This window comes from Cardiocondyla obscurior, linkage group LG05 (genome assembly GCF_019399895.1).
Source record: "Cardiocondyla obscurior isolate alpha-2009 linkage group LG05, Cobs3.1, whole genome shotgun sequence".
In the NCBI taxonomy this organism is placed as follows: Eukaryota; Metazoa; Arthropoda; class Insecta; order Hymenoptera; family Formicidae; genus Cardiocondyla; species Cardiocondyla obscurior.
Genome location: NC_091868.1, coordinates 2,433,101 through 2,456,003, shown reverse-complemented (window position 1 = coordinate 2,456,003; position 22,903 = coordinate 2,433,101). Strand labels below are relative to the sequence as shown.

General features: G+C 33.8%; 5 protein-coding genes and 2 long non-coding RNA genes across 10 annotated transcripts in view; 5 read left to right on the top strand and 2 right to left on the bottom strand.

The window, feature by feature from the left end:
* Nucleotides 1-2,824: 2,824 nt before the first annotated feature.
* LOC139102412 (uncharacterized) lies at nt 2,825-5,030 on the top strand. Its single transcript, XM_070656291.1, has 3 exons — nt 2,825-3,131; nt 3,579-4,249; nt 4,491-5,030. Exons 1-3 carry the CDS (start codon nt 3,101-3,103, stop codon nt 4,728-4,730), a joined length of 942 nt encoding a protein of 313 aa, XP_070512392.1. The 5' UTR covers nt 2,825-3,100; the 3' UTR covers nt 4,731-5,030.
* Nucleotides 5,031-5,176: 146 nt separating this feature from the next.
* Nucleotides 5,177-7,082, top strand: LOC139102411 (vitellogenin-2). The gene is made up of 3 exons (XM_070656289.1): nt 5,177-5,581; nt 5,784-6,490; nt 6,724-7,082. The coding sequence occupies exons 1-3, from the start codon at nt 5,551-5,553 to the stop codon at nt 6,955-6,957; spliced, it is 972 nt and encodes a 323-aa protein (XP_070512390.1). The 5' UTR covers nt 5,177-5,550; the 3' UTR covers nt 6,958-7,082.
* Nucleotides 7,083-7,140: 58 nt separating this feature from the next.
* On the bottom strand, nt 7,141-9,788 carry LOC139102408 (transcription termination factor, mitochondrial-like). Its single transcript, XM_070656285.1, has 6 exons — nt 9,480-9,788; nt 8,814-9,402; nt 8,531-8,627; nt 8,274-8,427; nt 7,640-7,969; nt 7,141-7,557 (listed from the first exon to the last, which is right to left on the bottom strand). Exons 2-6 carry the CDS (start codon nt 9,396-9,398, stop codon nt 7,227-7,229), a joined length of 1,497 nt encoding a protein of 498 aa, XP_070512386.1. The 5' UTR covers nt 9,399-9,402; nt 9,480-9,788; the 3' UTR covers nt 7,141-7,226.
* Nucleotides 9,789-9,864: 76 nt separating this feature from the next.
* On the top strand, nt 9,865-11,509 carry Dlc90f (dynein light chain 90F). Its single transcript, XM_070656302.1, has 4 exons — nt 9,865-10,019; nt 10,117-10,252; nt 10,803-10,968; nt 11,093-11,509. Exons 2-4 carry the CDS (start codon nt 10,232-10,234, stop codon nt 11,239-11,241), a joined length of 336 nt encoding a protein of 111 aa, XP_070512403.1. The 5' UTR covers nt 9,865-10,019; nt 10,117-10,231; the 3' UTR covers nt 11,242-11,509.
* Nucleotides 11,510-12,330: 821 nt separating this feature from the next.
* On the bottom strand, nt 12,331-22,818 carry LOC139102401 (uncharacterized). 4 transcript variants are annotated; one of them, XM_070656272.1, is made up of 12 exons: nt 22,350-22,818; nt 18,749-18,811; nt 16,395-16,730; nt 15,877-16,171; nt 14,946-15,087; nt 14,675-14,865; nt 14,086-14,560; nt 13,854-14,008; nt 13,566-13,724; nt 13,384-13,501; nt 12,674-13,323; nt 12,331-12,544 (listed from the first exon to the last, which is right to left on the bottom strand). In XM_070656272.1, exons 1-12 carry the CDS (start codon nt 22,562-22,564, stop codon nt 12,401-12,403), a joined length of 2,943 nt encoding a protein of 980 aa, XP_070512373.1. In that variant the 5' UTR covers nt 22,565-22,818; the 3' UTR covers nt 12,331-12,400. The 4 variants fall into 4 exon arrangements, with proteins under 4 accessions (XP_070512373.1, XP_070512374.1, XP_070512376.1 ...); XM_070656273.1 differs by lacking the exon at nt 22,350-22,818 and adding an exon at nt 21,445-22,304; XM_070656275.1 differs by lacking the exon at nt 22,350-22,818 and adding an exon at nt 19,745-20,860.
* LOC139102421 (uncharacterized) lies at nt 17,737-19,045 on the top strand. The gene is made up of 4 exons (XR_011545695.1): nt 17,737-18,251; nt 18,388-18,521; nt 18,643-18,826; nt 18,961-19,045. It is a non-coding gene; the product is annotated as an uncharacterized lncRNA (long non-coding RNA).
* LOC139102420 (uncharacterized) overlaps nt 19,139-22,903 on the top strand; it is a 101,177-nt gene continuing 97,412 nt past the window's right edge. The window contains exons 1-2 of the long non-coding RNA XR_011545694.1: nt 19,139-19,242; nt 19,465-19,494. This is a non-coding gene — a long non-coding RNA (uncharacterized lncRNA). The remainder of the gene's footprint in view (nt 19,243-19,464; nt 19,495-22,903) is intronic.

Here is a 22,903-nt window from a genome sequence, read left to right as displayed (position 1 = left end):
GGATTAAAAGCCGCCAGCTGCTGCGGGCTTTAATGGAAACGATGCCAAACCGGGTTTTTCCCAATCAGCTTTGTACCATCGAGCGCAATAAATTTCGCCGTCAGAAGTCACGGTTCCCGTTAAAAATGATTAAGCGAAACGTCGCGAGCGTCACGGTTTTCATTAGTCTTGTCATCGAGATGTATATCGCGGCAAACGTTTAATTACAGGAAAAATTAAAAGATCTCAAATTAGATTAATTATACTAATGTCACTTAAGTGCTCCAGCTAAAAAGATATTCAAACGATTTCGTCATATTTAAAAAAAAAAAAACACCTCGGAAAAAGAATTTACGTCGCTCGAGTCTTTATTACATATTTATAATTATATAATAATTAATACGTCTCGCGTGCCAGCACATCGATGTGGGAGTAAATTGATCCCACCGTCTCTAAAAACTTGCCGCGGTCTGTTTATAACGTAGGTAGCCGCAGCGTAAAGTTCGGAATCTTCTACGTCATTGGAATAACTACGCGTCAGACGCTGAATGCCCGCCTACGAGAATAAAAAACGATGATCTTTGATATGCAGATCAGTGTAAAACAAATAAACGATGTGCTCCTGCGAGGTCCCGCGCGCTGATGATCGTTGGATTTGTATTTGTAGAAAATATAATAATCGCGGATATAAATATTGCAATTAATATAACAATCACATCGGAAGATTCTGCTATTATCTAAAAGAACGTAATTATGATTTGATTGGATAAACACGCCAGTCTTGAATCGATAAATATACGTGAATAAAAAGAAAGGTACGTTACGAATGGAATAGATTGATTTTCTTGTGCCAGGATGGTACGGCAAAACTAGTCGTGGTAATATTACGTAAAAGCTATTATGTCGAAGTCGTTTATCAATCCCAGTCTCTTATCAAATCTTTTTAAGTCTCTTAAATATGCACTTTTAAATGACGAGTCTCACAAAATCATGTAAAATATACAAGTTTCTTTGGTAATATTAATAAAATTTATTTTAATTTTTTTATTGAATTATTCTCGAAATATTAACTTTATGATTTAAAGTTTATGAGATAAAGATAGATTAATAGAGCAACGTAAAAGAATAACGTACTTTTTTTTAAATCATTTATAAGCAAATTAGCCGCAAAGTCTTTTTCATTTTTATTTACAATTTTCTTTATGAAATTACATAATTTCTGATGCACGTCGAAAACGATACTTGATTTCTTGGAATCATATGACACGATTACCGTCCGAAAAGTACATACATGCTTTCAAATTCAGAGCCACACTACTAGATGGCCATATTAGTTTTACTTATTGTTAGAAGTAGATAAAAAATTAGAACAAAGATATATTTATTAACATTATCTTTTGACAGTTTTCTTAAACCGTATAATAACGCATATGTCACGATATAAGTAATTAAAATTAAAATTATATATGTATAACATACAATTATATTTGTGTAATTTATATTTTTACGATAGCAATAATTACATAATAATATAAAATTAAAAAATATTAAAATCACAAACTGACCTAAGTAGAGAAAAGTTCTGATAACTTGAGCTAAAGAACTCGAGCAGAACAAGTTAACATAAACTAATTCACATGTCACTTCTTATCAGTCATCTTACTTATCTACTTTAATATCACAAACGAGATTATCGTCTCAGCAGTATGTTAATAACAAAATTATCTCATTTGATCCGCGAGAACTTCGCTTTTACGCGTTTTACCAGCCGCACGATAAATCCCATACTTTTTTTTTTTTTTATTTATTTCAAACCCAAAGGGAGAAATGCGTCGCATCCGAAGCTACATCAGACGGTCGTTATGTCAACTGCTTTGCTTTTGCTAAATCGTCTATGGACCGCGCATGTCGAGCACACTTCGTCGCTTATAAAATCATTACAATGACCTTGGGTCAATAAACGCACTCCGTTGTATCGGTCGTTCAAATGTTTCACGTCTCAATCACGGTGCGATCGCACCTTGCAGAACATACGTGTTTATAGGACACGCGTACGCCGTTCTGATAACGAAAGATCGCGACAGTAATTACAATCTTTACGCCGTTCGCGCGTTCTACAGAGAGTAATCTTCTTACCGTTCATTAAACTCTTCGTCTGAAGAGAGATCGCAAGACAAACTGTATTCATAATTATTTATAATTAAAAATTAATCATTTATTGTTAAATTATAGTTTTATCCAAAAGCAATTATATTTTTCTCTCGGTGCCTCAATGTATCGCGTCATGGATATGTTTCGGCTTTCTTATCTGCGCTGTAATACCTATCGTTAGACTTGGAAAAGAAAACACCGAAGTTTGTCCACCGGCGGAAATAATAATCGCGATAGATTTCGTTAAAGTGTCGTTTTTCCTAGGTCAGTTAGGTCCATTCAATTATTCAATTAAGACTCATCACCGCCTATTGTCAGTGTCAGCGATCATCCGCGAAGGGCAGATTAAAGTCTAGCGGGGAAAATCTTAGGAGGGAAAAATCTTAGCGTGCCATTTTTTTTTTCTCTCCGCGTGTGATATGTGTATTTCTGATGTCAGAATCGCGCTTTTAAAATTCATTCGAGGTGCCGCGTTTCAGGGTGATTTAAATAACTCAGGCTTTTTTTTTTTCTCTTTTAATTTATCGTTTTTTTCTTTTCAAGTTTAAGCGAGTTTTGACAAAAGGAACGTGTAGCAACTTAATTAACTGTGTTTTATAAATATGAGATAATTTTACCTCGTGCACGTTTTTCACTTTCAAATCGATTTACAGCGATAAAGTAAATGAAATATAAATAAAGTGGCACGCATGATTCAATAGATCAATTACGTCAAGAAGTAATGGAAAATTCGCACATTTAATCGTTATTTTCTTTATCCGAACGTTATTCCGTTGTTGGTCCCGAAAGAATGGCACTCTCACGTATAGGCGCACATTTTATTTTCCCGTGGCAAACGGAGAACGGATTTGGATAAATTGGAGCTCGCTAATCGTAAGAAGAGGTCAGTAGTGCAGTTTAGCCGCTCGTATAAGAGCGGCCCGAACATCAGTAACTCCATTAAAGTAGATCAACGTTGCACGGTGCCGTCATGTACGTGGTGGTGATACCGTTCTTTTTAGGTGAGATTTCGGAATTATTCCAGGTGACAGCTGGACGTCCAGCACGAGGGCTGATCCGGCGCGAATCGGTATTTCCGATATTTTCGCGATCGATTCTCGCTTTGCCGTAGTCTCTCTATTATAAGTACGACCAGGTAGTCCGCGTGTGAGTTTGCGTGTACGCAAATCGAACGGCCGATCGCGCAACTGAACGGTTCATCAGAAACACGAAAAACGTTAGGTAATCGAGATATTTGCCGTAGACATCGGCCAGTTTGACGTCACCGTCGCGCTAATCTAGGCTCATTCAAGCTTAACCGGCCCATTCAATCGTTCTGGCGGTCGAATAATACGTCGCCCGATCAGCCATTGTAACTTGCCCGGTGCGCGCAATGACATAATGATATTAATGTTATTATTTTATTTGTTTTTTTTTATTTTTTTTTTTATTTTTTTTTTTCTCCGCAGCCGCGCATCTCACCGTGGACCAGCCGTGGAAACATGGGCCGGAATACACGTTTCAGGTCCAGGTGAATTGCACGGCGATCCCGGAGGAGAGTATCTACGGCAGCGTGCGACTGAATTTGGTGTCGAAGCTGATCTGCCAGCCGAAGACAAACGCATTGAGCTGCCACTTCGAGGACTCTAAGGCAAACAGTTTCGTCGTCGACAGTTCGGACCCGTCCGAATCGGTGGTGCCAGCCGGCCCGATAAACCGGCAGCCAGCCTACGAGATCAACGAAGATCAGTTTGAGATTAAATTCAACGCACGGGGCCTGGACGGTTTGATGGTGAACGAGAACATTCAGCCGCGCGAGCTGGACATGATCCGCATGATCGTCGGCCAGCTGAGCGTAGGCGCCGTCCTCGACGGCACCAGGAACGATTACACCTTCGACACGACGGAGAACTTCACTCAGGGCGAGTGCTACACGACCTTCAAGATTGACAAGAAGCTCGTCGGGCGTCCGTCGTACGCGAAGCCCAGCTACGCGCTCGACCCGATCTTCGGTCTGAAAGACGGCAAGATAGCGCAGATACGTAAGATCCGGAATCTTCACATGTGCACGCATAAGGTGCCGTACTTCTTCGGCAGCGCCGAGAGCTTTAGGGATGGAAGCGACATTATCTCCGAAATTGTAAGCACACAATTTGCCGCTCAGATATAATAATTTTATTAATTACACATGAATATGTCTCCACATAATAAAAATTAATTTTACGGGAACTAACAAACCCTTTAACGATCCTTAAATTAATTTCAAGATTTGTTGTACATTTAAAATCAAGTCTAGCTTAATTAAAATGGTAATTTTTAATATGCTTAATTAACATGCTTAATTGCCGAGTTTCTTTCCTTTTTCTTTTGTCCTGCGGCAGAGCCTATCGGATAGTCAAATCATCGTAACGTCGACGGAAATTATATCCAGCACGTCGAACGTGATAACGACGAGTAAAGTAACTGAGGCAGTGATAACAACCCTTTACGAGAATGTACGGGTTAGACTCGAATCAATTCAACCTGCGAAGAGCGAACCGCCAGCTGTGAAAGAAGCTGAACCCGCCAGCATCTTCATAGGTAGGTGGCTAATCGACAGTTCATCTGAGGAAGATAACTAAATGGTTTTAATCATCAGTGTTATTACGGTGCACGAACAGATGAACGTTTGATGTGAGAGGCGAAATTAAGAGATTCACTTGCAAAGTGACTTACTTTGATTTAATCTCGATTTATATTTTTATCATGCAACAAATGTCAAGCGGTTGCGGAATTGTGTACGGAACATTGCATCTTCACACAAAACGTATTGCAATTATTACGTTACGTGTGACTGACATTATTAATTTGTCGCATCAATGTTGATAAGAGAAAAAAAAAAAAAAGAAAAAAAAAATTATAATAAAAATGTTTGAGTTCGATAAAATTTTGTGAGAACGTGGAGCTGTACTATCTGTATTATACTGTAAGAACAGCAAGAAATACAAATATATATTAAATTCGCTTTGTAATTAATAATTAGATCTAGTTTATTAGATTATAAACTTTTTATTGTAAATTATAACTCGGATCAATTTGACGCAAATGTTTTTTTTTTATACGTGTCATTTGCAAATTATGTATATGCAAATAAAAAATTGTAAAAAAGTATTATTATCATTAAAAAATAAATAGTGACAACTATTAACAAGGGTGAGTAAAAGCGAGACAAATTTATCAATTACACTTAGATTTTGCTCGCACTTGCGACGTCGTTATTAATCCAATCTTAAGTACAAAAGCGTGATGTTCTTATCACAACCAATACGGAAGATATCTGTAGAATTCAACCGGAAGTAATATGCCGTGAAATTATTTTCAAGGATATGAATCAATTTATCTTTCCTATAAAGAGGAGGCAAATAATAGACAGAAGCATCAGTCAAAGAGAAGGTATCAGCTATGCTGGCGACGATTCTGCCGTTTTTTTTAGGTACGTTTTTAAAAATCTTTTTGTTAATAATAGTCAAAGTGCGTCAAATGATTTTATATCAAGTACCGAGTGAAAATCGACCAGTGTCGGTTTTGTGTTGAGAATTTCAACTGTGTTCTCTATAAGAACAACAGCCTATGTTATGTGTAACGTTATTATTTTTGTCTACAGCGGTTTCATTCACTTTCCTATTATTTCGCAGTCGCAAATATTACTGTCAATGATCCTCATCGGCAGTCTGAATGGGCGACGTACGGTCCGGAGTACACGTACAATGTTCTCGTGAACATGTCTCTGGCCAATATCGTACGGGAGGATGACAATTTTTGTGTGATGATGGCCACCGAGCTAAAGTGCCGACCGAAAGGAGAGGACAGTCTCAGCTGCCGTTTTCAGAATTCTCAGATCAAACGTCCCGATCCAAGCTACAACAGATGCTCGAACGCGAAGGACTTCGTGCCCACCAAATACAAGTTCGTCGGCGACGAGCCCTTCGAGATAAGATTCAATCCGAAAGGCATCGAGAATTTGGTGGTGCCCAGATCAATTCCGAGATGGAGACTTGATATGATTAAGGTCATAGTCAGTCAGCTTAACGTCGGCTTTGAGGTGCGAGAACGTCGCGATAAATTCACTATTATGGAGAACTCGACGGTGGGTCATTGCGAAGTCGACGTTAAGATCATCCGTCAAAGTTTTACGGAAAATGACGACGATTCTACCGAGAAGAGCGAGAGTTTCGAGATCGGATTCATGCCACCGGGCGAAGAACTTGGGCACACTTCGATCGTGGAAAGATTCCAAGTGGAGAAAGTCCGACACCCGAAAAGATGCCCGCGAAGAACGATATACTTTTTTGGAGATTACGAGGATTATAGTCACGGTGACAAGCAGGTTTACATGGATATGGTAAAATTATAATAATAATTTATAATCGTTCATATTTATAGCACACAAAAGTTCCTAGTCATCTTTAATTAAAAGGGAAGCTATTATATTCAAAACTAATAGCATTAAATTTTTTTTTTTATTATAGAAGTCTTCTAAAAGATTAATTTCTCGCAATAAAGTATTTACTTTTCTTTCTTTGACACACAAAACTTCTAACAAAAACAGTGAATTTTTTATATTTTAATTTTTAGATTACTTCAATGAGCCATATCACAATCTCGAAAGATGAATTTGTGTCCTACACAATATCGGAAGGCATAATGAAAACTGCAAATAAATCACGGACTATGCGACCTTATCAAAAGATAAGCCTAAAATTAAAGGGAATAGATCTTGCTCGATCTTCACTGCCAGAGATCCTAAATCCAGCATCGACGAGTCTATTTGCTTTTTCAAATCTACAAACTATTCTACAAAAAAAATAATTCAGAATGTTTGTAGTTTTAAAAAAAAAATTCAGAAGACCGTTTCACAGATCTATATATAAATTATAAATATTTCTTATTAATAATTAATATTTTGTGATTTGTCACGTTATTTTGTTGAAAATATATCACTAAGTAAAAGTGAGTAAACGTATATTATTTTAAATACATATCAAAAATATGTCACATTATAATAAATTTACTTCACTGATATTAAATTTTTTTTTTTTACATATAATACATTTATGTATTAATTCTTAATATTAAATTTATACAGCACTACTATTTTTACGCATTATTACATTGATTTTCAGCGGTATACCAGCTTCCTTTAGTGTTTCAATACGATTACGCAGTGTTTCGATACTGTAATGAAAAACTTTTGGATGATTTAGCATGTCGTCACCTGTTATACCATTTTGTTGTAGCATATCGATTAAATTACTTAACTTCGTTAATTTTATTCGTAAGATAGATGGATATTTGGCAACTGTTTTTTCAAAGAGTCGTTCGTCTACGTGTAATTTGTGGATTAGATAACTTTTAACACTTCCATGTTCTTGCAACAGTTTCTGCCGTACATCATTCGCTTCTATATACCTATAAAAAAAATTACTGTTAATAATTGTGAATTATTTTAATTTATTATTTCAATATATTTACTGTCATAAATTTTACATACTGATCAAAAATACGTTCAGATTGTGTTAGCATAGCAAGATTTGGGGAAAGACCTTTTTCTTTTACAAGTTTAATTCGATTTTGTATAGTTTCTATATTAAAATAGAAGATTCGCGCATGTTGTAATATTTTGTTGCTAGGAACTCCATTCTGATGTAACAAGTCGATTAACTTATCCAATTTCTCTATATTCACCCTTAAAATACCCGGCACTTTTTTTAATGCCGAATGAAGTGTTTTTTCGTCAACTTTTAATTTATTTTGTAAATATTCGTTAATATTTTCACAGTGTTGCATTAAGCTACGCTCCATTTTATTCTTTTGGATAGCCCTGTATGCAAAAAAGAAATATATTATATTCCTAATTTTTAAATATTTATGTATGCTGAAAGGCAGATATTGCGACGGCAGCTAGCGAACGTGATTTTAGCGTCGTGTGCGTCGAGTTTCACATGTACCGCATGTATATACCGCGCCGGCCGGTTTGCCGATGACCGATTTCTTCCCGTTTTCTCATCCCCTGCCTCTGCCGCTTAGGGTTACGTACGCTAGCCGCTTGTCGTCGCAGAAAATGCCATATCTGCTTTTCGGTGTACTATTTCGCGTAACATATTCACATTTATTATTGAGCCTACCTTGATATAAGTTTAAGTGGACATCGTATAGCCCATGTTTTAATTTTTAATTTTCCTGTATTTTTATATAATTCGCATCTGTGACGTATATGATTTTCACTGTATCGAAGTACCCATACATCTTTTAGTATATCTTTATTATTAACATTATATTCTGCAAAAGAAAAGATTATTAAAAATTTATTTTTAGATATTTTACATTTTACTATTATTAATTCATAAATTATTATGCGTTAATGTTACTATGTTAAACTCACCATATAATATATTCAATTTCTTATCTAAAGATGAAACTGGAATCTTCATTAGAAATAAATTCAATACTGTTACTTGACATAGTTGCTGCACACTGCACTGAAAAAAGTACAACTTTAGAAAATAAAATAATGCAGTAACACTATAATATTATTACCTTACAAATTTGATTACATTTAAAATTAAAATAAAAAATTATTTCTTATAAATAATACTTAAGCTTTTACCTCATATATTTTAACAAATACAAATATAATAATATTTTTTTAATATGTAAAACTATACCTCTAATTTATGAGAAAGATATTCCATTCTGTTATATGGATAAGAATCTTTATCTTGTAAAGTATAGAGCACATAATTTGCTAATTCTTCTTGAGTCAAACATAACCATGGTATAAGCTGATTATTGTCCATATTAAGTACCTTGATGCAATTAAGTTTATCATCAAGTTTATTATTTTCATATGCTAATAACCAGATATTGTTTTTAATAGTATCTTTTTGTATTCCAGCTTCTATCAGATTGTAATAATTGTTTAAAATTTCAGCTCTGGACCTTTTCTTCAGATATGGATAGTCATCAATAATTTTCTTAATTTCTGTTTTTGTCAAACCAAGTATTTCCATAAGGGTGTTGTTCAGAATGCGTCTGACAGGCATGTAGTTGACAAGATAATCATCATAGTTTGATATCTTGCAAGTATGATCCACTATGTTCACATCCTTACAAAATGTTCTATTTTGTAAAATATAATTGATCGAATTAATATAAAACGATAAAGCCGGTCGGAGAGTTTGCATCTGACGAGATGGTGATTTCACTAAAAGATTAGTTATCTGTAGCACCAAGTGTTTGGCCATAATCATTTGTCTGAAAATATGGTAATTGGTATTTATTTCAGTGCATTGCAATTGAGTTTTGATAAATAATAAAATATATTAACATACGTAATCAATATAACTTTTGGGTAAAAAGATTAAACCGAAAGTCGTGTTTCACGTCTCAGAGCAGCTCGTCAGGATCGAAACACAGAAATGACATGCTGCATGGTCACTTAGGTACGTACTTGCGTCAGATTCCAATTCCAAATATATATACCGAACATATAATACCAATGTCAATTCAAGTATAATATAATTTCGGGGGAAATTAACCTTGCCTCACGTTGCGAAATATGCACACAAGAATGTTGTCGAGTCTTGCTGTTTATGTCATGCCTCGTTTTCCATTATAACCTACAATCGACACGCTACGACTCCGTTTGAGTTCGTGATTAAAGCGTTAGGAGGCAGGGGAGTAGACCGTTGGTTGGAGTGCGCTGACCAGCGCTGACGTTTGTGAGTTTGTGACTGGTGACTGCCTGTCACCGGTATTTACGGACGAATATAGTTTCACAACGTTATTATAGGAAATAACAGAACGAAACGGCGTGCAGCAATAAAATTTCATTAACACGATACTCTCGCTTGTCGTAGTGAGAGTGAAAGGTATTTTGGTACACGTAGAAAATCGCAACAATTCTTTTATCTCTGAATTCTTGATTATCACGACGAGCCAGATTTTACGGTATTTCCACTTTTTCAGCTGTGCTGTATTTAATTGACAGCCATCCTTTTGAACAGGAGGAATAGTTAGCTTTAAATTGCTAAGGAAATTACGCTTGGTGTCGGAATATTTAAGTGGCTAACGTTTGCCCGAAATGGAGGACGCGCAAGAAGAGGTTAGTCGTCTTTATATATTTATTTAGATGTGTAGAGAATATATGTTCGCAAAATATGTGAATCTACTGTTATCAGAAACTGAAATTATGTAAACTAATAATGTTTTTATTATTCCTTTGAAATATTTTTAGAACATATACCTAATGTACGCTGAAAGGCAGATATGGCGACGAGAGCTACCGAACGTGACTGTAGCATCGTGTGCGTCGAATTTCACATGTATCGCATGTATATACCGCGCCGGCCGGTTTGCCGATGACAGATTTCTTCCCGTCTTCTCATTCCCTGTCTCTGTCGCCTAGGATTACGTACGCTAGCAGCTGTCACCGGAGAAAACGCCATATCTGTTCTTTCGTGTGCACTATGTAGACTACATCTAATTACGTATTAAATTTATAGTAAATTTTTTTTTATTACAAATTTCAATTTTAACTATTTTTTTTAATGCCAATAATAATATATTTCAATGTCTGGTTGATAGAATTTTTTAATGCATTTTTATTGTTTGGTATAAACAATTAACTTTGATTTTGATTATTGTGAATACAGTTGCAATTTGTGGTGGATGATGTAAGCAACATTATCAAAGAAGCGATTGAGGTGTCAATAGGTGGTAATACATATCAACATAATAAAGTTAATCAATGGACATCAAATGTGGTAGAAGCTTGCTTGGGCAATCTTACAAAATTACAGAAGGCTTACAAATATATTGGTATATAAAACAAATATTAATTTTGTTGCATTATAAAAAAGAAGAAGGATATATTAAGTTCTATTTAAACATGTCGTTTATTTAAATATTATCTCTTTTTTAATATCGAGTTATATGTTTATAGTGACTTGTACAATCATGCAGAAAAACGGTGCTGGACTTCATACTGCAAGTTCGTGTTATTGGGATAATGCTACTGATGGCAGTTGCACAGTACGCTGGGAAAATAAAACCATGTATTGCATTGTATCTGTTTTCGGATTGGCTTTATAAATTTATTTATTTGCCATATAAATTCTATAGTTAAAAAAAATTTTAATTATTTGCAATTATAAAATATAGTAAATGCCATTTTTAACGATGGGTTTGTTCTAAAGTTTATTCAATGACAAAACTTAATATTTTTGCACACACTGCAGAAACTAGGAAAATAGTGGAGCACAAATGATTGCGTTGTTTAAACATATACAATGCAATAATCGATACATGTGATATAGATAGAATTGGACGTACATAAAATAAAGATTGAGCTAAGATATTATTAACTTTCTAGTATTTACTTTTACAAAAAATTATATTCTTTCTATATACATTGCAACTTTATAAAAAATAAATGCAAGAGGATATTAATCTTAACTAATGTCGCGAATATGGTTTTCGCAGAGCTCTCTTCTTTATATTAAATGCAATGTTACTCTTCTTAATCATGACTTTTTAGAACAAATAATAAAAAAACAATTAAAATTATATGGATATCATGATCAGATTTAAATACAAACTACAAAATTTTGTTAATTACTGCTAATACAAATATAAAAAAAAAAGAATAACAATTAAAAATATTTTTTTATATTGCACGAGACGTGTATCGTAGTATAATTTTAATATGCTATAGATTTTCACATAACGTACACTATATTGCATACTGTGCACGTTAAATAAAAAATTAGCTACTTCCAAATATCGTGTGAATAATCTAAAATATATACAAAATTTAAAAAATGCTTTTAAATAGCTAAGTATTAAAAGCTTATACAATAAATTTATGAAAAATACTGTTTTATGTTATTCTGACATTTATTTTAAATATTTAAATGATAAAAAAAGAAACAAAGTTAGAACAAGTTTACTTGCGTTTTGAATTTATTTAATGATAATAATTTTATCAATTATATATAGTTATTTAGTTATATATAATGAATATTTTGTATAATTAGATTATTTGTCTCGTGAGTAAGTATAAACAGATAATTAAAATAAATTAATATTATTAAATTAGATACTATTTGCATTAATTAATGCTGTCAAAATATTAATAAAATAGAAGTATTAACTTTGTCGTTAAAATAAAACAAATAAAAATAAATTATTTAAAAAGAACAACTTTTTTTTACACAAGAGTGTGAACAATTAAACACTGAGTTCAGTATGATCATAATTCTGTTGTCTGAGGTAGACTTTCATCATCACTTAATATAATATTATCATTTAAAAGAATTAAATTGTAATTTAATTTACTTCCAAATTCATCATCGATGTATATATCTTCAGTCGCATATAGATTGTCTTGCATGTTCTGTAACCGCAATTCAATAAACGAATTAATAATTTGTAAAAATCAAAATTAGCACAAATAATAATAAATAATAATTTCCATTTTATTAGGACTCGTGCACAACAATTAAAATTATTCTTGCTAATTTACCTTTTTACGTATAGCTCTTGGAGTATATATCATTGTTAAATTATTCAGTCTTGCAGGTAGAGAACGCCTTCTTGGTGAATCTTTTATTACACCACTGCTCAAAACGGTACGTATATTAACATATTCCCTTTCATCTATTTTAACTTTTTGCGGAGTTGATATAATTTTATTTTTAAAAAGTATCTTATTTTGATTCGTGTCATATGAGTTCAATGACTCTTGATTTCGCACCGATGTTTCAAATTCTGTTTTTGACGGTGTACAACTGAGCGTTGGACTATTAATGAAAGCTTGATTGAAAATTTGGTCGTGTCTTGCGGTGATAGTTTCGTCATTAGCTTTTGCATTTTTAATGTCACTTGTTTCTAAAAAACTGTTATTATCAGATATCGATCTTTCAATAATTTTAATTTCTTGATTATTAATATGTTTTGTTCCGTATAAATTTTCGAATACAGCTTCGCATTCTTGTATATTATTCTGATCGAGTTTAGAATTATAATTTTGAGGCGTTGTTGAGCGTATTATTTCCGTAGCACGATCGAGAGCATTCTTCAGGTTTTGTATTGATTTATTTGGAACAGTTACATTTTTTTTGGACATATTACTCATGTCTTTTAATGATTCTTTGTTATCTTCAATACAATTACCTTTAATAAAAAAAAAATTAAATTTTATATTAACATTTTTAAAAATACATCTCAATTTACCTTCTTCCGCAATCTCAATTGTATATGTTGCATCAGTAACTTTCATGTGTGGTAAGGTGTATTGCGCTTTATCATTATCATTGGTACTACAAACTGTTTGTTGCGTTTGAGGGAAATCCTACAAGTACGAAATAATATATACACTTATAAGTTTTTAATAATGTAAGTAACGTTTTACATACCTCAATGTGTTTCTTAGTATTGTGTCCCATTCGTGATAAGCAAATTTCTTTTTCTTTTCTCCATAATGTTGATTCATAAAAGCTTTTAGTATCTGAATGCAAAACTTGAGGTTGTATTATTGCGTGTCTAATGCTGGGAGGCATGCCCGTATATGGTATCTGTGATATATTTAATAGAAAGATAATATGCATGTGTTCATTATATTTCCAAACTTGTAAATTATACGATACAAAAAAAAAAAAAAATTTAAGCATGACTAAAAAAAAATTGTATTTTACGTAAAATACCTTTCGTTGTGGAGTATATGATTTTGAAATAGCCCCACATTCATTTGAAGGTGATTTGCATTTAGGTTCTATAGTAGTTGTATGATTTACTGGTTTACATTGCACATAGTCGGGACTCTTATCTTGTGATAATAATGAACTTGTAGCTTTTGGATCTAACATATAAAATTAAAAGATTAATTACAATTTAAATTAGGGTTAGAAAAATGTATTAAATATTAATTTTACTTACTTGAAATTGAATAAGAAAAGGAGGGTAAATCATTTCCAGAGAAAAAATCTTCTCTTCTACTAGCTATTAATTTTTTCAATCGTTTTATGTTAGCTCGTGCGTTATTTCCCTCGTCAAGGTCTTGCACTATATTTGAAATTTCTGCACAACGAGTACAAGTTGTGGTAGTTTCTATTTTAATTGGACTCACGATGCTATCATTAATTGCAGATATAGCTATCTCTTTATTAATTTTAGAATTTAAGTTCTCGTTGCATTGTTCTTTCTCTAATTTAAGTAGTTGGTTGGACGTAGGTTTTTTCACCGTTGTAGGATGATACGATTGTCCAGCGAACGATTTGTTCATCAACACCTTATTTTTTGTATACGACATAGAAGAAGCCTTTTGATGCAATGTATCGTTATACAAAAGATCATTATTTCCATTTATATCTGTAAATGTGTCATTTTTTTCTTCTTCTTCCTCGTGCATCATCTTAAAACATTAAAAAAATTATAGTTACACATCTTACATTACGATATAAAAAAAATTAATAATGATAAAAATTGTTCGCAAACAGAAACTGATTTATGGTACATATGATTTTACCAGTAGTCTGTGAAGTTTCCTTCCTATTTTATCCATATCTAATGTTATTTTCGTTTCATCTGGATGCAGTCCTGCTTGCAGTAAACTACAGAGAATCGGTGGGACATTTTGTAAGTTTATAACAACATCTCCTTTCCGCATGTACTGTCGTTCTACATTTGATTGAACGTATCCGTTCCACGGTATATTTCCTATAAAATATTAAATTAAAAATGATTGTTATTAAATATTTGTAAATTATTTTATTTAGAAATAAATGCAAAATGCTTGCCTGTACACATTTCCCAGAGTAAAAGCATTAAACAATAAACATCAATTTTTTTATTAAGATGTTGTTCGTAGTATATAGCCGGTGCTTGCCATTTAAAATTTTCTAGTCGCAAATATCGTTCATAATCATGTTCTACATATACCTAAAAATAAAAGCAATAATATAAATATTATATTATGTGAGAAAACAAATTATATATTAAATACATATGTCAAATAATCTTTCAGTATTAAATAAAAATTAAATATATAAAATTGCAGTATAAGCTCGTCAAACTGTTAAAATAAAACTATTAAATTATTAAAATATAAAATTATAACTCCTATAATTTATAATTTAAATTATAAATTGTGCGAAATATAATAAATAATAATCTTTATCGTAAGAAATAATCTATCATATTTAGCTATGATTAGGGCAACAAGAGTTCCGTGTTCTGAGCGGCGCATGCGATTAACATCACGACACGGTACAGCGAATTTATTCAGAAACGAACATTTTGTCGAAAACAATGCCAGTTGTTTCCGTTAGTGAAACGCTCATGGGTGTGTCGTGGAATCACGGATGTGACGTAATTCTTTTCATTATAGTCTATTCTATCTGTGAACTTTTTAAATCCGCTAACAAATGACCTTAAATTCATAAAAGTGCATTTGCGTGCATAAGCTAACAGAATGTGAATAAAAAAATGCACGTTCTATCGTTTTAAAAAGGATGTGTTAAAAATAATATAATCACTTTTGAATTTTAAGTGATCTAAATTATGTATTGTAAAAAATAAGTATGTAAGTAAATAACAGTATAATTACTTTTAAATTTGTATAGTTATAATAAATCGTACACAATTTAAAAAGTTTTATGTATGTATATGTGTGTGTGGTATAGTTTAAGATAAAATTAGTATTTTAAAAATAGAGTTTAAATTTTATACCTTATTCATATTTCTAGCCAGTTCCCATCCGCCAAGTTTGACTGTTGTATCTGATGCGAAATAAACACAGTGCGAACTAATTGCTGTATGAATATAGCCCCTCATATGACAATATTTTAATGCGTTCGCTAATTTCATCCCGATTTGCATGATTCCTTGTATATTGATTTGTTTGCCTTGTTCATGTATGAAATTGTACAATGAATAGTCAATGGGCTCGAAGATGGAGACGAGGCCGTGTTCGTTTGTGTATGTTGTAGCCATTAGTAGCAGTATATTAGGATGCCGAATTTCACTGACAATTACAAGATTACAATGTTATATAAAGCAGAATATTTCAATCACACTATTATCTTATAAAAATACTCGCTGATATTTATTTTAATAAAATTATATTCATTAAAAAGCGAATCGTAACTTTAAATTTTGCAGATTCTTTATATATTTTAATTTAATTTTTTTTATTATTTTATTTGTTTCCATACGTGATTCATATGTAGATAGAATGGTTCCTGTACCTAAGTATTTCCACATCTGCTTTTATGGCATTCTGACATGTTGGTAAAATATGTCTCTTGAGCGTTACTTTTGTATTGTGCCATTCTGCAGAAATCAACTCGAGACACTTATTCTCCGTGCCCGTAATAGATTCAATCTCAAATATTTCAGAAGCAGGTATATGTGGTACACCTGGTATAGACTGTATATTCCACAATTTCTGGTTGTCTTTTTGAGAGGACTGTTCAGCTTTTTGTTCCTTTGGTAAATATACAATCCAGTCTGGGTCAGTAACATCTCCATTGGACGTTTGACAGTGATTCGCAAATTGGTGTAATAAATTTCGATAATATTCACTGTAAAAAAAGAAAGCATATTGAAATTAATTTAGTATCTCATAAGATGTATTTTGCTTAAAAATATTTATTATTATTATTATATGTTTAGACATATAAAAATTCAAGAATTAAAGAATATTAATCAATTAATAAATATAAATAAAATAAAAATTTTAATTTAATTTTAATTATAATATATAATTTGTAATTAAACATATTTTTATGAAAAAAAAAAAATTGCTGATTATAGCCAGTGTGTAGCTGTCAAAGAAAATCAATTTGCTTTAGCAATAAAAAATTCAATGTATCAGTAAAAAATTTTCTATTACAAATTAACTCGATGTTACTTCGTTTTCCATGTATATGTACATGTAACAAATGGAAATCTAAGCAATCCTGAGAGTCAAACGTAAATAAATTGCATAAATGACAGCGAATCGGTGCTTTTCCCGTTATTTCCTCAGAGAACTTGCAATAAATTAATACCTGAAACTACGGGGGCTTGAAAGAGCCATAATTGCACGATATATTCGATCGAGACTTGTTCTAATCTTTGGCAATTCTTACAGACTTTGGATGAATAACTGACATACGTATGTCGATCCACTTATACAGCGAGTGTAAATAATCTCAGTGACCGATTGCTTGACTGACGTCGCTTTTTTTTCGCCCACGTAAATCGTCGACGACTCGTAAAAGTGTATTTACTGCGGAAAAACGGTATTAGTTAGTATCGTGCTATCCACTTTAAGGTAAGAATAAACTGCGTGAAAAGATACCATTTTTGCAGCGACAGCGAAGCTGTAACGTAATTTTCACCAAATAAAGGGTGTCTGCGATTATTTTGACACTGAGTTCAGCAAAGTGAAGAGTACAAAAGTATAAATTATCCAAATTTCAGCACGATTGCATCCGTGTTTACGAGACTCGTCTTCACCTCTCCGCACAGTCTAGTACCTCTTTCTATACTATAGTACTAACATATCTACTTTAACTAGAAGGGGCATGAAGATAGACATATTGCAATTAACCAGTCAGATCGCAGAAGTAACTCAATCTCTGAATCCGTGATCGTGATTGGCCACATTCGAATTGGTGCCTTCGGCGTCTTGGAATCGCGGCGCTGCCGGCGTCGCGAAGTACGATGAAGAAGAGCCGGTTGCCGGGGAGCGATCTGCATCGTCCAGCCTTGCTCCAATTTTAAATTTCTTTGCTGGACGATTGGCATCGAGAAACGATCGAAAAATACGCTAATTCGATCGGAGTTCGATACGGTTTCATTGCGGAAGACACATTTTCGCGCAGGACACCCGATTCGAAATCTGTGCGACTACGTCACGAAGACGAGGACGAGAAGATTCGACGGTGGCGTTACCGCAACCATCTTGTTCGCGAAAGAGAGAGATGACCATTACGGCGAAGACCCGCGATGACCGGTGAGTTCGTCAAAAAGACGTTTGTGACGTACTGCAGTCGAGAAAAATCAGACGATCGCGTCGTACGCGCCGAATACGACTGCCGAGAACGGAGTAAATCAGCGTAAGTATGAATATTCGCGAGTCTCGACGTATTCGCGATCGCTTCCTACTGCGGAACAGCGGCCGATACGTTGGTCGTGATTTTTAAAATTCGTCATGTCTTACAATTAGCTAATCTCGTCGAAATTTAGTTTCAGATAATGAGCGTCAATAGGAGATTCTCGAGTTTCGAGGCGCCGGATGAGAAAGAATCGTGCAAATAAGCGTATGAGAAGCGAACGGAGCTCGTGCCCGACTCTGGCGATTGTGTGTGCATGCGCTTCATATAAACGTAAGTTTACAGAATCACGGTGAATATACGGAAATTATTACTGTCTGTACACTTAGCAACCGTCAGCATTTACGTCAGTGCCTGATTTTTGCTTTTATAATAATTTTTAATTCTATTATAGATGTGTGGAAATTCTCAGGAAGAGCCAAGCGTCTTTCTTTGGCTCTCAAGAAGATAAAAGCCATCAGCAGTCTTAAATAGTAATTACAAACTCGTATGCGACCTACTTGCGTCCCTCTTGAGGCGTCGGCGGTGTCGACTGAACATCTCTGTCCACCCGCGTGGCTGTTCTGAAAATCAGAGCGGTAAGTTACATTTTTATAGCACAGCGAGTTTTAATTTTATATTAAAAAGTTCTTTTTTCTACGGGTACTATTTCGTCGCGATAAATGGAATATTTTGAACATCTCATTTATGTAAAATCTGTTCTTCTGTTTAGGTAACAACTCAGGAACTCAGGAACAGCTAACGCATCGCCGATATCAGTAAATATTCAACCCGCAGTTTGTAAATCGTTTTCTTGCGAGAGCTAAGACAGTAATCGAGCGGTAGAAATGTACTATATGAGTTTGATGTGATATAAATGATAATTAATATACGCGTTTGTAAAATCACCGCGTCGCGAGTGCACAGTGAAAAGATGATGTTGCTCCACATCGCAGACGCTGAGAGGAGGAGGAGGCCATGGAAAGGCATCATATATCAGCAGCACAATTTCAAGGTGTGCATAATTTTGTAATTATAAAATATTAACAGTTTTACGTTATTTAAATTAAAATATTAATATGAAAATAATAGAATTAAATTTTTTAGAATGTTTAAATAATAGATAACTTTGGTTTTAACTGTTTAATTAAAAAACTTATTAGAAACTTGTAAATTGCTTTTATATGTTACATATTATTTTAACCTCTTTAAAATTCACATTTAATTTTTGTTACAGGATCGTCGAGCTGCTGATACGCATCGATTGGTAAGTCACATATTTTTTTTATATTTTGAGGACATGAGCCAAGCAAAAGAATTAATTTGCTTTGCGGAAAAGCGGCAATAATGAATTTTATTCAATTTAATACGGGTTTTTAAAGATAGAATTATTTCTGAACGGTAAGATATTTTGGTTCGGGACTTGAAGAGAGATGGGAAAAGGGACATGTAAACCTATCCTATAAATTCTTTTGTAGCACAATTTTGTGTGATTGTGGACAATTAAAATTACTCACTTTTTGATCCATTTGAATGTGAATAATTTCTTCATCACGATTATTCCCCGAGCAAAGTCACGTATCGCGACAACTACGATATCGCACTATTCTTAAATTGTCAGTGTAAGAACCCAGACCAACCTTGGTAGGAACACGAAAATCAACAACCTTGTTCTGTCGTAAACACATTTAATATGTACGATTCTACCTATTCGTTTTGTAACAGTGAAATAATATTCCTTAGAAATATTTAAATGGTTGAATAATGACATTTAATCTTGTAAAAAAATTAATAGCTTGCTCAAAATTAATTAATTAGAAAAAAAATATTTGGAACGGAAGAATATCCCATGACTTTTATACAACTCCTATTTATTTGGGCAAATAATAATTACCGTATAAAATATATCAAACGTTATATAAAATTCGCGAAATCAAAGAGTTTAGTTTTTAATACCGACCATTACTTATGACATACGCTACGTGTTTGCGATTAATAGTTACTCTTTCGTTAGATATTTTTTTATTGCATGCATTCAAGCTGATATGTTCCGCGTCGCTCATTAGCTTTCGCTTGGCCATGTAGTAAAATTTCTGTCGATGAGTTTCTCCTCGCGAAGGAGATTATTTATCACGCGCAATAGACTTTTTTTATGCAGATCTATATGTGATATAAAGTGCGGGCCGCGTGTTGTAAAACGTTTTTGATTTTAAAATGTTGTTACTTAATATGTTTAATGAGAAAAACATCTGCATGTCATGAGAGAAATAAACTCATAAGCTTGAAAGTTGCATATACCTACGTATATTACTGCGAACTTGCTAATTTACGATTTATTCGCACGATGCACTTTCGATTCGATCGTTTTGCGCGTGCTGAGAAATATGGAACGTGTATTTACATATATAGATTTGCATGAGTCTTAATGGATATTAAAAGGCGTCAATCAAATGACAGGGTGCCGAGAGACCGACATGGTCAGGGTGCTCGAATTTTTATTTATTTATTTGCGTGTCAAGTATTTGATCGTGCAGCTTTTTCATTTATCAGGCTTAACGATTGCATCGTCTACATTATTTAATATTCACGTAAACATATCAATCTACAAGTTTAATTTTATAAATTTTATATTTTATACTTAACTTTGCAAGAAAATATTTTATAAATTCGAGTAAATTTTTGCAGTTGATATTACTTTAACTAAAAGATGCAATTTAAAGCAAGACAGCAACTGAAAAAGACAAGTTTATTACTATTATATTTTTTTGTTAATACGGGTGGGTTAACATTCAATTACATTACTTTCACAAACTAGAATGAATTTAATTCTGCCAGTATATTTGTTAGATCCACGGCAATAAAAACAATTATCTCTTGAAATGCTGAAAAAAAAAAAAGAAAAGAACCTAAAATTTGTTCAGGAATTAGTTAAGATTAAACTCAGTCATATTGTGGGGATCGTTTGCAAAAAGGTTCCAGTCGTTCCGGTTCAAATAGGTTTTTAGTATCTCCGGCGACGCGTTCGCAGCAGGCGGCTTTCTTTATTATTCTCGCTCAATAGCACAATAGTCGTTCCTTTTTATTCGTCGCCGGCACAGTTCGCGGCTTTAAATATCGATGCAACTTTATAGCGGCACGGACTAAGCATGGTAATGCCGCACAATCTCGCTTCGCTCTACGAGATAATAACAGTCATCGCAAACCGTGGTCTACGTACGTACGCGACCGGTTGAAACGTCCAGTTAACGGTACGCTGCCGTTGCCCAAATCTACGGGAGGTCCAGCCGTTATTCTTCCGGTCGTAATTAGCCCGTGTCTCCGACACGCTCGAACTTTTCGGAACATTTTCGCGAGATATATGAAAAACAATCGCGATCTTTTCACCCGGCAAAGGAGAAACTCGGAAGCGAAGTCATAGAGTCTCTCTCCCGCACGTGTTCCTTTCCACTTATATTGCGAACCCGATACGTCTTTCTTCCTTGTGCGGATGTAGCGCCGATTGAAACAAGCGGCTGAGATCACTCAATTATCTTTATGTAAATTCGTGAGTATATTCGATGTCTATCGCGATGCGTTTCTCTTTCGTGCGATAGCGCTTGTAGATATCGAGCTCGATAAAATAGCGACTGGGTTGTAGATCCAGTTCATGTTGCCATTTCTTCTATAACGTTATATCATTTTTTTTTTTTAATTAGTTTATCTTGCACAAACAGAGATTCAGATTCATGTGTAAACAAGGGAGATAATATGGCACAAGCTATGAACGCGAATATCAAGTGTTAGTTTGGAGTGGAGGTACTGCTGATACATGTAACATTCGTTTTATGAAAGTGATTAAATATTTTTTTAATGCGTTTTTATCAGTTTATTTGAGATATATCAGCAACCTTCACCTCGCACGGCATCGTACGTCGATACTTTACTGTTTTCTTAAGTCAGAAGATAATCAAAGTGGCTTTTTCTCTTTAATACGAAGATAATGAAAACGTAGCGGCAAATATTCTTTTAAATAGATACACACGTGAGTCAGCGAGCTTACTTTAAAGTTACACAATTCATCAATTAAAACAAAAAAAAGTATATGTATTCCAAGCCTTAGATTTAGAACGAATAGAAACTTACTTGAACCATTTAGCGATCTTGCGGACGCCCATTTTACACGTGGTTGATCCACTGCACTGCCAAGTTTCGACAGATTGACTGACGCGATACCGATGAGTACTATGAAACGACTGAAACTGACTGAACTGCATGCAAGAGTGCCGCGAGAGATCCACTCCCTTCTCACGACTAAAATGCAAAACTGTAGTAGCAACGTGTACGAACGATACCTCCATCTGATAGTTCCGATGGGCGCTGTTTTAGGCACGGCTCGCATTTCATTCCCACTCCATTCGATCTGTAGCTTTTGATTGATTGACTGATCTTTTTACATCGAAACAACAATAAATGAATGGACGAGGTATTGAAGAACCTATTTAGTTAGAAAAATCTGGCCTATTCGAACATTGGAAAGTGCAGTTAGAGGCAGCTTGATAAAACAGTCGGTATATAAAGATATATGTTAATTCCAAAGATTTAAAAAGATTAAATTATGATGGATAGCAGCACAAGCATAGAACTGGACTACTGCGTGTGGGATAAATTTTATAACTCGGGGAAAAAGAAAAAAAAAT